Source organism: Paralichthys olivaceus, chromosome 3, assembly GCF_024713975.1.
Source record: "Paralichthys olivaceus isolate ysfri-2021 chromosome 3, ASM2471397v2, whole genome shotgun sequence".
NCBI lineage: Eukaryota > Metazoa > Chordata > Actinopteri > Pleuronectiformes > Paralichthyidae > Paralichthys > Paralichthys olivaceus.
This window is the reverse complement of record NC_091095.1, coordinates 16,465,417-16,480,312: the sequence shown is the minus strand read 5'-3', so window position 1 is coordinate 16,480,312 and position 14,896 is coordinate 16,465,417. Positions and strand designations below refer to the sequence as shown.

Genomic DNA, 14,896 nt, shown 5'->3' with positions numbered 1-14,896 from the left:
CTATTTGGAAAAAATAATAACATTGCAGCAAAGTCAAAGAAAATAAGGAGCAAAAGAGAAAAACTTTTTGGCCTAATGGTTCCGAGAGGACATAAATCCTTCTCAAGTAAAAACAAGTAAGTAAAGTTCACTCTACAGTTGAGTAATGAGTTGTGCTGAGAATTTCCGCTAATGGGAAACCTAATTGCTCAGGGAACTTTGTGAAATAAACTACAATCTACCAATGAAACAAACGCTTTGGCTGATATAGGACTCAAGTGACTTTTTGGTAGTGAGTCTGTGCATGATATGTTTTATAGTGCAGCTCACAGAACAAAACAAAAAGGTCAGGAATTTGATGTGTTATGCCTGGAGACAGAAAGATGATCAGTGTGTATGTGGAGCATCGTGTGTTTTCAATAAAAGTTCTGGTTACATATGAGACATGCTGGCAATGTGCATTTAGCAAATGTCTGAGTCAGTTGATCCAGACATTTTCTGAAAATGTTCATGCCAGGCCTGTTGTAAAATGTCAGTAAATGTCAGAATGTGAGAGTGAGCTCATGTGAGAATACAGCAGGAAAATGTGAAAAATGCAACGCAAAACTGAAGAAACAAAAAGAAAACAGATATCTCAGGATGAAAAAGAGGTGCATTCGCATAGAAAATGAAGATGTCAACTTAGAAAGGCAAGGAGATTCAAGAGCTTTCGGTGATAATAGTTGATGCCAGTGTTGACGTGCCACATTCATTCATTATGTCCGGCCTCCTTCATGCTCTACCCAGGTGCCAATCCTCGCCTGAATGTTCCAGACATTTTCCTGTTGCTGTGAACGCATCTGACCTGGACAATCTCCTGCTGTGAAATTTTCCGGAGTTCATGTCTGAGAATGGCTCATATGTCTGTCAACTGCCAACACCTTTATGGTGTTGAAATAGAAATCTCCTTTCCATCACCAAAAAGCTGACTTGATGAACACTGATGGCCCGTGACTCAGAAAAACCACTGATATTATCACGTGTCAGTATCATGTCCCTCACCCACGTATCTCCCCCCAGGCTTGATGACGATGGCACTCCTACTGCGAGTCTCCTCCTCAACCTGGGCCATGTTCTCCCTGGCCTTCTGGTAGGAGTCGTCTGTGGCACATACTGTAATCTTGTCCTGGATGCATCCCAAACAATCCAGCTGAATGCTCCCTTCACTGCCAAAACACAAAGAGGAGACGTTGAGAGAAGAAGAAGGGGATTGAGTGACTAGAAGCTTGAGGGAGAGAATAGAAAGATTAGGAGGGAATTGCTTTTAATTTAGGTGCTGAATGATTTAGATTGTCAGTTATTGAAGTAGACAGGAAACAAACCAATATCATGTTATATTTTCAAGGATACTTCTTTAAAATACTGAATATAAAAGCACCAATACAGTTTAATTCTCAGTTTTAACCTTAAATCTTTCAAAACTGTGAATTCTTGCCCAGATGAGTTCAATTGAACACCCAGTGGGCACTAGTGTTTCATCCAAAGTTCCCACAGTGAGACTTACTGCTGCATCATAACCCCATTCTTTCCTGACTTTTTCCGCTTTGCTTCTCCACCACTTTGATTAGGATTTGGCAGAAAATGAGATGGTGCAGTTGCAGTCGGTGGAAGCTGAGCTCTGTCATTTGGGTTTTAGATTGGACCTCAAGGTTGATTAGGATCCAGTCAGGGATGCGGCTGAACTCCACCTGACCCACTTGTTAAAAATATTTTCAGAGCGATGGGGTCAGAAACTCAACAGTCAGAGGAGCAGAGGAATCTTGCTGCCCTTCTTTTCTCTTTCTACTTCCTACTGCTTCAAAGCACATTTCTGGTTCTCGGATTCACCCAGTATTTTTAAACATTTGTTACTCTACAGAAAATGTGTGGAATGAGTTTAAAGAGCCTGATGCATGAAAGGGAACCACATGATGATGTCTTGTGTCTTTGCTGCTTCTACCACAGAAACACTGGTAGTAAAACTGAGTTCCACAAATATTTAAGTTAAAATGAAAGCCAGAACCTAAAAATAAAAGCAATATTTCTATTTTCAACTACTTGATTCTAATTTTGCAACTGTGAGGTAACACAAAATACTATGTAGTGTTAGGCATCTTACTGAGAGGCTTGGTGATTCACCTCAGGTCCTGATCATGTTAAACACATTGCTGTCAAAGAGTTGTGTTTGATATTACACTTTGTGAATGCATTTCTGAATAAGAGGAATTAGTTGCACATTAAGAGTGAAAGTGAGTGAGATTCAGTGTTTGCTCTCACCTGGTGATGTACTGCTGGATGCAGTCAAAACTTCCCTGGGGGTTATCTCTGCCCACATTCGACAGGTAGAAAGTAAACGTTTGCAGTTCACTGGTATTTTCTGACCGTGGTATTGAAATCTTCTGTTGAAAACAAAAAAAAGAAGAAAATTCCCCAATGAAAACATGACCAATGGATCTACATGGTTCCATTTAAGAGCATTTTTCATGCTTCAATAAAGGTATATTTTCATTTTACCCACACCTTATTTTTCACTCAGCACAAAGAAAGGACCAAATTTTTTCTAGATTAAACATATTTTTCTGTCTGATAGATTCAGTGCTTTAAATGAACATCAGCACTGTACACCTTACAAACAAGGCCATACCGAGGCAAAGCAGTGAGTTAGCCTGAGGCGTTTTCTTCCTGGCATTAAAAACAGTGAAAACCTCACAAATTGCAGCCAACGCCACTGTGTTCTCCTCTTACAGCTCAAATCTACGAAGAGAGTCTGTGAGCTGCTCTGTTTTCCAAACGTGTGATTGCAGGAGCCACATGTAAATTACTGTAGCAGAAGAGCTATGAAAGGTATTTCTGCAGTCTGTGGCCTACCAAGCGGCTATGCACATCCTATTCCACCCCCATAATTACCTTCCTCCCACACTACAGGTGTTGCTTTTCGAAGACTCCGGATGAAGTTAATCACGGTCAGCTAGCAGCTAACCTCCACATACCATTTAAGTGACAACTGGGAGGAAGATGCTGACTTTAAATTTCTGAATACATTTTATACTGGTAAAGTTCAGCATTACTGAAAATGGTGAACAATTTATTGCAGAGTAAATATACATGTGTCATCTTCTTAGAGAGAAAGCACTGAACCTTGCCACTCTTCAATCTTATTCCATCTTAAAATTGACGCCTGTGGTAGCCAATTTCTGTGAAACAAGCACAGCCTCAAACACTTCTTTCTGTCAATTTAATTCAGCATCTGCAGATGGACTCACAGTACACATCACCTGAATGACATGTACAAATGAGCGAAGAACAGGAAAATCTGTGTACTTATAACTCACAGTCCCCTCCCATTGGGTGTGTAAAGGTATTTATTACCCTCCTATAGTCGTATCATTATGGGAGACATCCTGCCTTCATGTCTCTTTAGAAGACCCCTGGAGTGAGATCCCAAACATATGCCAAGAGATACCATAAAGTTGTGGCTTCAAGAGGCCATATGGTCAAAGGCTCTAAGCAATAATCGTAAACCTAAAGTTGCAATTATACATACACAAAAGGCATATTTCCAACACATTAGGGTTCACACTTGATTTGCAATATATAATGCATCCTTACCATCCTCCCTTGGAAATTCACATCTTCCTTACAAGCTCAAAGTAAAGCCATGCATGTGAATGTTGGACCAGGTAGCTTAACGTTTGCCATGTAGGTGCACTCCATGTTAGTTTTTGTTGTCTTTGTAGTTTGTCAATGGACAGTTAGCATGTCACCTTTTTTTGATGTTGCTATTTAGCAACAATAACAACAAAATGATAGCCTCTCCTTTTCTAAAGTATGCATGCAGCAGTCCCACTGGTCGTTTGACCTAATCAACACCTTCAATGTTATTGTTGCACATTTGATCATTTGTTATATGGTATTATAGAAAGTATATAAAGATGGACAACATGAAAGCTGCCCAAATGTGAAGCCGGAGTTTGCCATCAAGATTGGTTAAACAAGTGTTGGCGGGACCACAGCTCCATCCCTGATCACTTTCTGCACAGACTGGCTCCAAATATGCAAGATGGCGACATTAATATCCGGGATATTTTGGCTTCATTTCTGGATAGTAGGAGGAAGTGGAGACGCTAAATCCAGCTTTATATGGAGTCTCTATAATTATGTTACTATATTATTATCTACAAACACTCATCAGAATGTGAATTCAAGCCTGATTTAATTTGATGAGTTCTGAGGGAAAGGCCACGCAGCCTGGCAGGTGAACCCCAGCTAAGCTTTGTTTGCCTAAGCATGAATTCAAGTGGTGTCACAGCCAAGGACAGTACATGACACTCAGCCAGGGAAAGAAAAGAAAGCCGACTTTACCAAAGGCCCTGGTTCAGTGGCGTCTGACCAGTGAGAAGCTCAATGAGACTTACCTAACCTACATCACTGTTCCTGTGACTCACTGACATCTACATCAGTGATCAGACCAACATGCGTTCAGTGTAAAGACAGCTGTCCTCTTATTTGTCTTCCTGGAAGACATTTTACCACGTTTGTAATATATATACTTTAAGGCCAACACACTGATTCAGGGTTAAGTCAAATAAATTTCCCATTCCTTGTTTTTGCATTAAGATTCTTATAAAAAGAGTTTAAAGCCGACCAGCTACAAGATGAAATGGGACCATAAAACGTGTGCAGATATATATATATATATATATAAACAGTGAACATAATTTTGTAAGATTGAAGAAACTCCACATCCCATAAACCATTGCGAAAATTGCAAAATTGAACAACCTCCAGCGAGATTCCTCTTGTATTAAACCTTTTCACCCCTTTGCATTCTTTTCCCCATCACCAAGAAACCACAGCATGTTAGAAAAGGGAAATCACGGTTACTCTGTGGTAAACATAATATTACGATGAACCATCTAATCTTAACCAACATGATTTTCACAGTGGTATTCATTTCCATGGTAACAGCGAGATATTACACAAGAGAATTATGGGTAGTGTAGTACCTCTTCTTGACATCATGAATAAAACATCCTTCTTATGTAGTTGCAGTTGATATCTTACCGACTCATGCCTTCTTCAGGTCCATATAACATCGTTTCACAATCTCGTAGCTTGTGGCAAGTCTACTTTGGATGGTCACAATGTTATGACTGATAATCAAAATCTCTACACAGAAATACAATGGATTTCTACTTCTAGAACAACACTATTGAGCTTTATTAATCAGTGTTCTCTGTTATCTCAAGGTACTAACATTTTGGTACAATTTGGACTGTTTTGCCCCTTTCAGAAAAAGACCACATTTTCCAAGCCACCTCTACATATCCATATTCATTATTCTCCACTTCAGTATAATATAACAGGCTCTTCCTCTGCTACAACCTACCTGATAAAGATAAAATAATGAATCAGAGATCAAGCAGCCAGTGTTGCCACTGCTATCATCAGAGGAGGGATTTGAATATCCCAGTCACGACAACATATTCACTTGCATTTCTGCTATAAAATGTGGATTCAGCAAAGAGAGAAAACGGATTATTTTTTAATCATTTAGCTCCCTGCAGTTAAGTGTTGAATGAAGGTGTTAAAAGCAGTTAAGTGAATAGCTATGCCCCGTCTCTACCACATTATAAACATTATAAAATAAGACGTTTTTGTGGGAAGAGGAGCAACAGTGATAGAAGCTCTACAGTGCTGGAAGGCATCTACATGCCTGCCAGTTGGGACAATTTTAAACATACTGATGTCAATATTATGTAAAGATACAGAGGAACAAAGAAGACGTGTTGAGTTACATGAATCGAGAGATGATTAAGAGGCAGAGGAACTGAACTGAAAGGCAAGGCGCTGCACAGCGGTGTGACTCAGCTGACTCACTTTGTTGTAGATAAAAAGAGTGAGAAGTGAAAGAGGCCAAAAAAGAGCCACCAAATGGCTCAGGCTCAAACTTGAAAGTGTTGAAACCACAGCATGCATAGGATAATTTACTCATCCAGTGATGAGAACGGCTTTTAAAGAAAATGTGTAATCATTAAGATGAAAGCCGACGCACCCTGTTTGTTGTTACTGAGTGGAGCTTCTCTCCAGTTTGACTTTGAATTTAGACGACACAACTGTGTCTTTGTGCACTTAGCGTGGATGTTGGTGACAAGCTATTTAATAAAAAAGTTATGCATTTTATATAACTGATGTGATGCGTGATATGCACACGTGAGACTTTTCTGTTTGAAATTTTGAAATGTTTGTTTGAGATTTATAACTTGAACCTAGTTGAAAATAGACTAGAATCATCAGGGTAATGTGTTCATTTGTGCATCATTTTAACAGTCTTCAGTTCATTTGTTGACAGAACTAATGGTGATTAAACAGGGACTAGCTCAGAATATTAAAAAACACCAATTACCTAAAGAAATCAAAATAAATGGATTCAGAACATCAAGCACGTTTTCTGAACTGATCACCATGGGGAAACAATTCTGGTCCTTGCACTATCAGTGCTCAGGCCCTAATTAGACTGACACTCAGACAGTGCATACCACTGCTACAGTTCCCTTATAAAACGACAATTCACGAGATCTTAATTTTTTTCTGCACCAAATTGCACACACTCAAAACTTATTGGGTTCTCTCCTGACACATACCACATACTTCCACCAAGTTTAATGGTAATCCATCCAGAAGTTTTTGCATAATCCTGCTCACAGAGACAAACAAACGCAGACAAATTCATAACCCTGGACATAATTATCTTTTATAATTTTGTAAACCCAACCACTGTCTCCACCAATGTTAACAATCAGTTTAGGATGCAAATTAAGATCCTTTCGCTGAAAGCTTCAAGAAAACCCTGCTTTGCCAAAGGTAGACAAAAAGAAAAATGGAATTAAATGTATGGGCACACATTAAAGAGCATTGAGAGATTTCTTAAACACTATGTGAAGGGCAGGGAGTGAGAATGAAACACACCATCGCTAAAGTAATAATCCCCCTTATGCAGCTGCTTCTAGGGGTGGAAGTGAATTGTAAAACCACCCCCTCTGTGTTTTGCAGGCAGCTATAGCCTCATCTTCTCATTCTACACGGCATCAAGCAAACAATGACTCTTTTCAGGTTGGGGGTCGCTGAAGAGGACTGACCCCCACACACTTCGTCCTGTCTTCTGCACAAGGCCAGGGAGGAAGCGGAGGAGGAAATGGAGACGAAAAGGGAAAATCAGAGAGATAAGACCCTGACATGCGAAGAGAACTTCAAAGATTTAGTGCAGACTGATTAAATGCTTTTTTTACACTGCAAAGCCAACAACCAGCTGACTTTTGACATGTATGGGCGAGGGTTTTCAGAAGCGGAGAACAAACAGCATGTAAAGCGACAGATAAAGACGGTGTGTGAAAGTGAAAGAAAACCACATGTATGGAACAACTCATTCATTACCACAGGCCAATTGTGCAGCATTAATAAAGGAAGGAAGCATGTGTCTTCCAAACTCACCAAAACACCAACTGCACATAACAGAATTCTTAAAGTCATATCAACAGCTAGAGAGAAATACCAGAGCGTGGATACAGGTCATTAGGTTTTTCCGTATCAGACACCTTCGATAGAGCCACATGTGTGGTTTTATTGGGCCACTTATATTCTGAATCTGAACCTGACTGGAAAAACACCTCACAAATTTCATCTGCTTATTCTCTTTGAATGTCTCGCTCTCTAAAGGTGCTTTTGTGTGTGTCAGAGCTCACAGAGTGCTCTACCAGATGAATGAATATGAATGAATGAATGAATATGGGATGTCATTGTGACAGCCAGGCCATCTGCTCTGTAATTTAGCCACTTTCACATTTCTGACTAGCATTCTGATCTCAGCAGCAACAGTTTTTCCTCTAGAGTGGGCCTGCTGCATCAATAAAATGAATTACTTTGCTTCTGGGAGCCTAGAATCATCAGATAACAAACATCAGTTCTACCATTTAAATCATGCAGCTGACAAATGTAACTACACATGAACCACATGCATGTATTTCATGTATACATAAGTTCTCACATTTCAATGCATGTTAAAAAGAAAGATATGTGGAACAATATTCATAGAACATGACTGTCAAAAGGACCTTGATGTTTACACATCAACTTGCAGAGCAGACCTGATGTTCACAGATACTGGTTGAATGCAGGACTGCAGTGAACTGCAATTTTACACTAATATATTGATGGCAGGGTAGTAGCATTATGCATATCAGAACTCCTGAAGGAGATCATCATAGATGTGGCTAGGATATCAGCTTAAACTAGAAACCTTTCATTGTAAAAGGTGGAAATAAAGACAAAAATACACAGATGTGAGCTGCATGAACATACAAATATCTTTCTTCATAATAACATTCACATCAACCAACAGACGGCTGCTGCTGCTTGTGGACCATTTTTGAGGTTTGGAAAGAAAATGTATTGACAACTTGGAATACATTTGCTGGATTCTCTATGCAACACGGCTAGCTAGGGCTGGGCGATAATTACAAATCTGATCAATCATGCGTTATACACTATATATACTTTCGCCAGTGTTTACAAAATGTGAGGGCATCACATTGAGATATATTATATATCAAGCTGTATTGCTTTTGAGGAAATTTATATTGCAATAATTATTGTTAATTTGCCATATGTGACAGGTACAGATTTGTGAATATTGGATATACAAATAAAATTTGATTAATCACACTTAATCACATTTACTACAATTATTATGATAATAATTTTTCAATCACTATCACTACAATCACCCTTACAAGGAGGTAAAACAAAATTGTTTTTTGGTTGACCGTGTGAGTACACTTTCTTAATGTCACTGCTGATACTGCTGTTGCAACTCTAAAACCTTTTGGGGAAGAACTTCAAGATAACAACAAAATGACCTTCTTTTGCTTTGCAAATGGAGAAGTATGAACACATTCAACCCACATTGCCCAGTATGGTGCCAACCTGTGCAAGAGCGTTTCATATTACATCTGATGAGCTATGATAACCTGTGTGTCACTGTGGGCGTCTTTGTGTGGGGTCACACAGACACACCCACCCATGCAGACACTGTGTGTGTGTGTGTGTGTGTGTGTGTGTAAGAGGAAGTAAATATAACAGTGGCTTGTGACAGTCATATCCACAAACAGCCTATCATAACAACATTTTCAAGAGAGATGGAAAGCCAATACAATGTTCCAAACATGAGGCAAATCGCGAAATGAACCAGGCCACTGGATGTTTTGCCAAACTGAAACTTGCCATTACAGAAGAGCAAATATGAGCATGTCTGACTGGGCAGGCTCATACATGCACACCAGTGTTTTGCCCAAGCATGAAGCGGTTGCTTATACAGAAAATACTTGTGAGCATTTACTGTCTGCATGTGGAGAGTTAATTGCTCATATAGGGCGTACTGGAATCCAAGAGAGAATACTGTCATTGTCATTAAGAAGCAGCTTGCTTTCGAGGATAAAAGAACATTTTAATCAAATTAATTGCACGTGCTAGCCACTATTGCAGCTTAGAGGCAAGGCAGGCAGTGACAAGTAGGGGTAACTTTAGATTCAAATAACTGCAGCAATGTCTCTTGTTTGGATCCTGTTCATCTATTCTCTGAATACTTGCCTTGCATTACGACTAGCGCATCATATTGGTGATGGTTTAAGTAATTTTTGTTAAAACTTGACCAGTTAGTGTCCACGAAGACAACCACAATTAGGAACCAAAACAAAATAAACTAAATCTTGTGGCCAGTAGCAAGACACAGGCATCAATAAATTTAGAACATACTGTATATAGCTGTGTCATGTGGGAAGAAAAAACAATAACTAGCTTTCAGCTTGCACCAGTGTTATCCTATGAAAAATGTTTTTAAAATGTTTTAATTCAAGTAAACAATACTGAGGGTGAGGGAAAGATGTCTTACCCCTTGATTTCCATTAAATCTGATCAATGGTCGTGATGACAGCACCTATAAAACACAGATAATAACAGCAGTGTTAAATCACTTTCAAGGTAAACACATAAGAAGATTTCATCAAGACAAATTATCAGATAGATATTCAGTCCCTCGTGTAATAAACTTCTTATGCAATAAGCTTCAACCATTCAATAAGAAAAAAACAAAGAAACTAGAATACATTTCTTTGCATCATCATATTAGATTTCTAACATGTTTGTGTACTAAAATGTAAATTAATAATAAATGGTTTCCATATAGATACTGTATATCTAAATATATATATAAAGAAATTTGGCAATGATTCCTAATATGTCATTATCAAACCTTTATGACAAAGACATGTTAATGACACTTGAAACAGTTTAACCATAAACTTAATTATAAAAAAGAAAACAGAAATATATAGAACTAACATTAATTTCCAAAGTAAAATAGAAACATAAATGCACATCTCTTCTGCATTCTGTAAAATGTGATACCAGCAAACATAAACTCTGATACCGATATGTCTGTGAAAGGCTCATATTGGGCGATTTTATCTACTGATAAATCCGTCAAGCTCTAATTTCTAATATTTAGTTTCAGTATTTGAAATTGGGTGAATCAAACAATCATCAGTATTATAGTTCCCCAAGAGAAAACTCCTACAGAAAGTAAGTAAGTGAAAGAAAACTATGTTAAAGTTGTTTCCAGTCCAGGTAATCGACTAATAATGGTAGTAATAGTAATAAAGGAAATTAACAGTGCTCCAGTTCTGGTCTACCTGAGCAGCAGAGTAACCATTACCATCGATTAATTGTAGCTTTTAAGTGGCTGCGATAAGTTAACAATCATGGACATAAAAAAAAAAAAAACAAGTCATTTCTAAAGTGCTGCTGCTTTAGTGGATCAAATGTGATCAAGTGAGAGACTGAGATTAAAAAGTTCAAAGCAGGACGAGCGTATTAAAAGACACAACATGCTTTGTATTCCTGCCTGATCTTGACCCTGAGAAACGAAGCATGCACACAAAGACTGGTGAGCTTCTGTGTGGCTTCATTTACACACTTAACATCACAGCATTCACTTACAGTCAATCAGTTTTGTGAGCTTAGTATTCTTCATTACATTAGCTCCAATAGTATTGTGGATCATGCAGACACAATCCTTACAATCCATACAAAAAATATAAGTAGATTTTTACCTCTAGCAAGAGGTCAGGATATCTGCATTTGTTTGTTTGTTTGATAGTAGGCAGTGGCACAATTACACAAAAACTACAGGACAGATATTTGAACATTTGGTGGGATGTGGTATGAACCAGGGACGAACCCATAAAATGTTGGTGTGGATCCCTATCAGGGGGTGGATCCAGGAATTTTTTTCATTTCCTATAACATTGCAAGATAGTGCTTTGTTTTTTTGTTCTTTACATTCAATAGATTTCTCAGAGTATAATTCATAGGAGTGTGTGCAATTTGGTGCAGATACAAATACAAATTCAGATCGAGTGGATTTAATGGTTGACCATACCGTCTATTGTCTTTGTATGCTGAGAGTTGCATACTTGTTTTGGTCACATGTACATGCCTGTGGTTCCCTTCTTACTAAAGTGAGAATGCCTGTTGATCTGGCTTTGCACGCATGCGTACCTGATTCTGCATTCCATTCCAGTAGGTGAATATATTGTATGTGGAGTAGGGCTGGGCCATATGGGAAAAAAATTGTAACCCGATAATTTGTATCGATATGAATCAAATCGCCCTTTGTAATTTTTTACTTCAGATGAAAATGAGTGGAACTACCTGTCTCTGTGGGTATATGCTTTCGACACAATTTCCCCAGAACAACTGTGGAGCATACACAGTGAACGCGTTCAGTTTGGGACATCTGCATGAGGATGTGTGCAATTGTACTTTTTGGAGAGATATGTGACTGTAACAGGCAGATTAGGAATTCAGACTGGGCTATTTTTAGTTGTGGAATAATGCCTTGCAGTGCATTTTTGTCAGATGAGTTTGTATTTAATCGAAAAACTATCGACAGGTGCAGCCCTACAAACGGCCATTATGTGGTATGTGCTTTAACCATTAGGTCCCAAGATGTGCCAGTGATACATTATTTAATGAATCACTACCACAATTATGAAGCCAGTAACTGATATAAATTAATTCCCTTAGAGTAATCAATCTAATCCAGGTGTGAGACACTTACAATTGTTCAAAACATAGTACCCAGATTACACTGTTTAGATTGAGCAGAAGACTTGCATCTTATTTATTTTTATAGCAGCCAGTCATTTGAAATGATATCCATATGGAATATGTTGGCATATTAAGTGATTGGGGCCACTGGGTTATAAAAAAACCACGGTGACATCATGCCAATGCATTGCTCCCTTTAAGTACTGCTGTCCTGTGAAAAATTGAATTTGAGCAGAGGGATTGTGCTCATGTCATATATGTCGGAAGGCTGTGTAAATACTGCCAAGACCTGACTTCCAGAGCTTTGCAACCTTCAGATCATTTTGCTAATCCTTTGTGTTGCTAAACTTGTTTCACCAGCAACTTGCCAGCTAAGTCATCACCAAGTCTGGTGTAATAATTGATTGCCCAACACCTTAGCTAAAAAGGCTGGATTGTTAGAATGTATTTAAACTCTGAAGTAGTAGCATGTTCAATACCTTTTGACACACCCACTCATGATCGTGAAGTTGTGTTTTTATCGATGACAGAGGAAGGAAGCAAACCACAGTAATACATATTTTGAGAGCAACTAAAAACAGTTTCAGTTTGTCCTGAGCCAGAAGCTGCCGAGGAAAGTCAGACCTTTCATGGAACCACACTCCCTAGCTTCCCCCTGCAATGTTTAACACAGCACCAGTTTTAGCACTTCCAACCACCCTGTACCCCTCCCCCATCACAGTGCTGCGAACATAGTGCTACCCTCAGCCTGTTCATTTGAATGGGCTGCTGACATGTCACTATTTTCTGGGACCTGGGCCCAGAATGTTCCACAGAGCTAACCTTAGGGACAGAGTACGGGTCCTGAGCGTGGATCGATGACAAGGCCATGGATGTTCTCACACACTGCCAAACAGTGACAGAATGGGGATCAACTGGACAGACACAGCTAATGATAAAACTGAACTCATGAAAATGTTGCTACAACATAAAAGCTTGTCTTCTTATTGTACTTTGCCCAGCATTATACACAAACTGAAGTTCTCTAACTATACTTTGTGTGCAAATGTTTTTTACTGCTGCACAACTAGTGATGACAATTTAACATGATCTGGAAGTCTTTTTTGATCAGTATATATATTTAATGTTCCGAAATCAGTCAAATAACAGCAACACATTTAATCAACAAATTGCATCAATAATACAGTCACGAACACAAAAGGTTTTATGTCAAGTTTCCAAACTTGAGACTAAAAGTTCCTTCTTTACCTCGTAGACAACCTCACCAAAAGGTGCATTTATTATCCATTATGGTGCTTGGCTGTATTATACAATCTTCGGCAGTGGAAGTTTGCCCAAGTTGTTTTGATGCTTTGCCAAAAGGTGTCCAATGCATTATTCTAGAGAATGGAGAGTGAACAAGTAAACTGTGAATTATGTTTAAAAAAAACATACCTGGCCAACTTGCTCCAGTTCAAATCAGTGCAACAGTTTAATTGGGTATACGATTTACATGTTAGGGTACAGACCATCTTGAAACTTTACAGAGAACATGCCTATGGCTTTCAAATAACTCATCTCCCTACTTATTCAAGAAACCTCTCTGTCTGTATGTGGAACACATATCGAGAACTGTCATATCGCTTTCACACTTGTCATGTGTATTGTTAAGGGCCTAGGGAAGGACACTGTTGAATTTGGTGTGATTTGGACATGTGATACGTTCAATATGAATTAACTGAACAAACAGGTGAGCATAGCAGCGGCAGGGTTTCATCAATGTAAGTGACGTCACAATGACAGCGTGATCATGGCAATGACAACTGATTCTTCTGTTCGGGGTTCTGTGTACTGAGTCGAGCTACACCGAACTTTGAATAAACAGGTGAACAGCTCTTTGTGCAGCAGCTATGGCGAGGCTTCAGTGTCCTGTGGACAGAGTCCTGCAGCCAGTCTTTACTCGCCACAGCTCAGTTACTGCAGGTCACTTTCACAATTTTAGAAAGAAAGCTGAAACCAGCATCACCGCAGCCTATTCCAAAGTGCCAGGTTTAGAACGAGTACTGCAAAATGAATAGCAAGATGCTATATTGTGACAATAGTTTATATGTCAGTGAGTTTGAATTTAACATATTAGGAGTTTATTTGTGCAAGAACCGACTGTAAGTCATGGAAAAGGCTTAATAGATTAAGTTAAATTATTTCCCCACACACAGTGTAACTTTAATCTTACTCTCATGTTGCAATGCCAATGGGTTTCTTTGTTTTGTAGTAAATGCATACAGGAATAGCCATGTCCAAATCCCTATGGGTATTGGCTGTGGCAACCAAATTGTCAGGTGTTAGGTTGCATTGCTGTCACACTGATGGGATGTTCCACCTGTCTAGTATTTCAGAAGTGGAAAGAGCACGCACTGTGCAAGTGTGAGATGGTACCAAGTGTACCCACTCTCAATATTAAGCGTGCATGCATCAGTACTGAGTGTGCACAGTGTGTGAAACGTGGTGTAATAGTCTAGTCTTTAAAATAGCTGTGACAGAGGAGTGTCAGGCGATTTGAAATGACACAGTTTGCTCATTGGCTTATTAATTGGACCTACTTGTTGGTGTATTTACTTTAACTGGTTCTTCATTTCTTGAAAGAAACCCTTTAAAGTTTATAGTGTTTTCCATCTCATGACTGCTGAGCTACATTTGAAATGGCAGAACAAGTTTCTTTTGTTTTGCACCACTTGTTGGTTGTGAGGAGAGGATC

At 38.9% G+C, this 14,896-nt stretch overlaps 1 protein-coding gene across 1 annotated transcript in view; it reads right to left on the bottom strand.

The window, feature by feature from the left end:
- The window catches only part of ell (elongation factor RNA polymerase II), a 32,869-nt gene that overhangs the window by 10,721 nt on the left and 7,252 nt on the right, over positions 1 to 14,896 (bottom strand). Inside the window, exons 2-4 of the mRNA XM_069522214.1 lie at positions 9,944 to 9,988; positions 2,275 to 2,396; positions 1,021 to 1,184 (exon numbers count right to left, since the gene is read on the bottom strand). Of these exons, the coding sequence (XP_069378315.1) occupies positions 1,021 to 1,184; positions 2,275 to 2,396; positions 9,944 to 9,988 (331 nt within the window). The remainder of the gene's footprint in view (positions 1 to 1,020; positions 1,185 to 2,274; positions 2,397 to 9,943; positions 9,989 to 14,896) is intronic.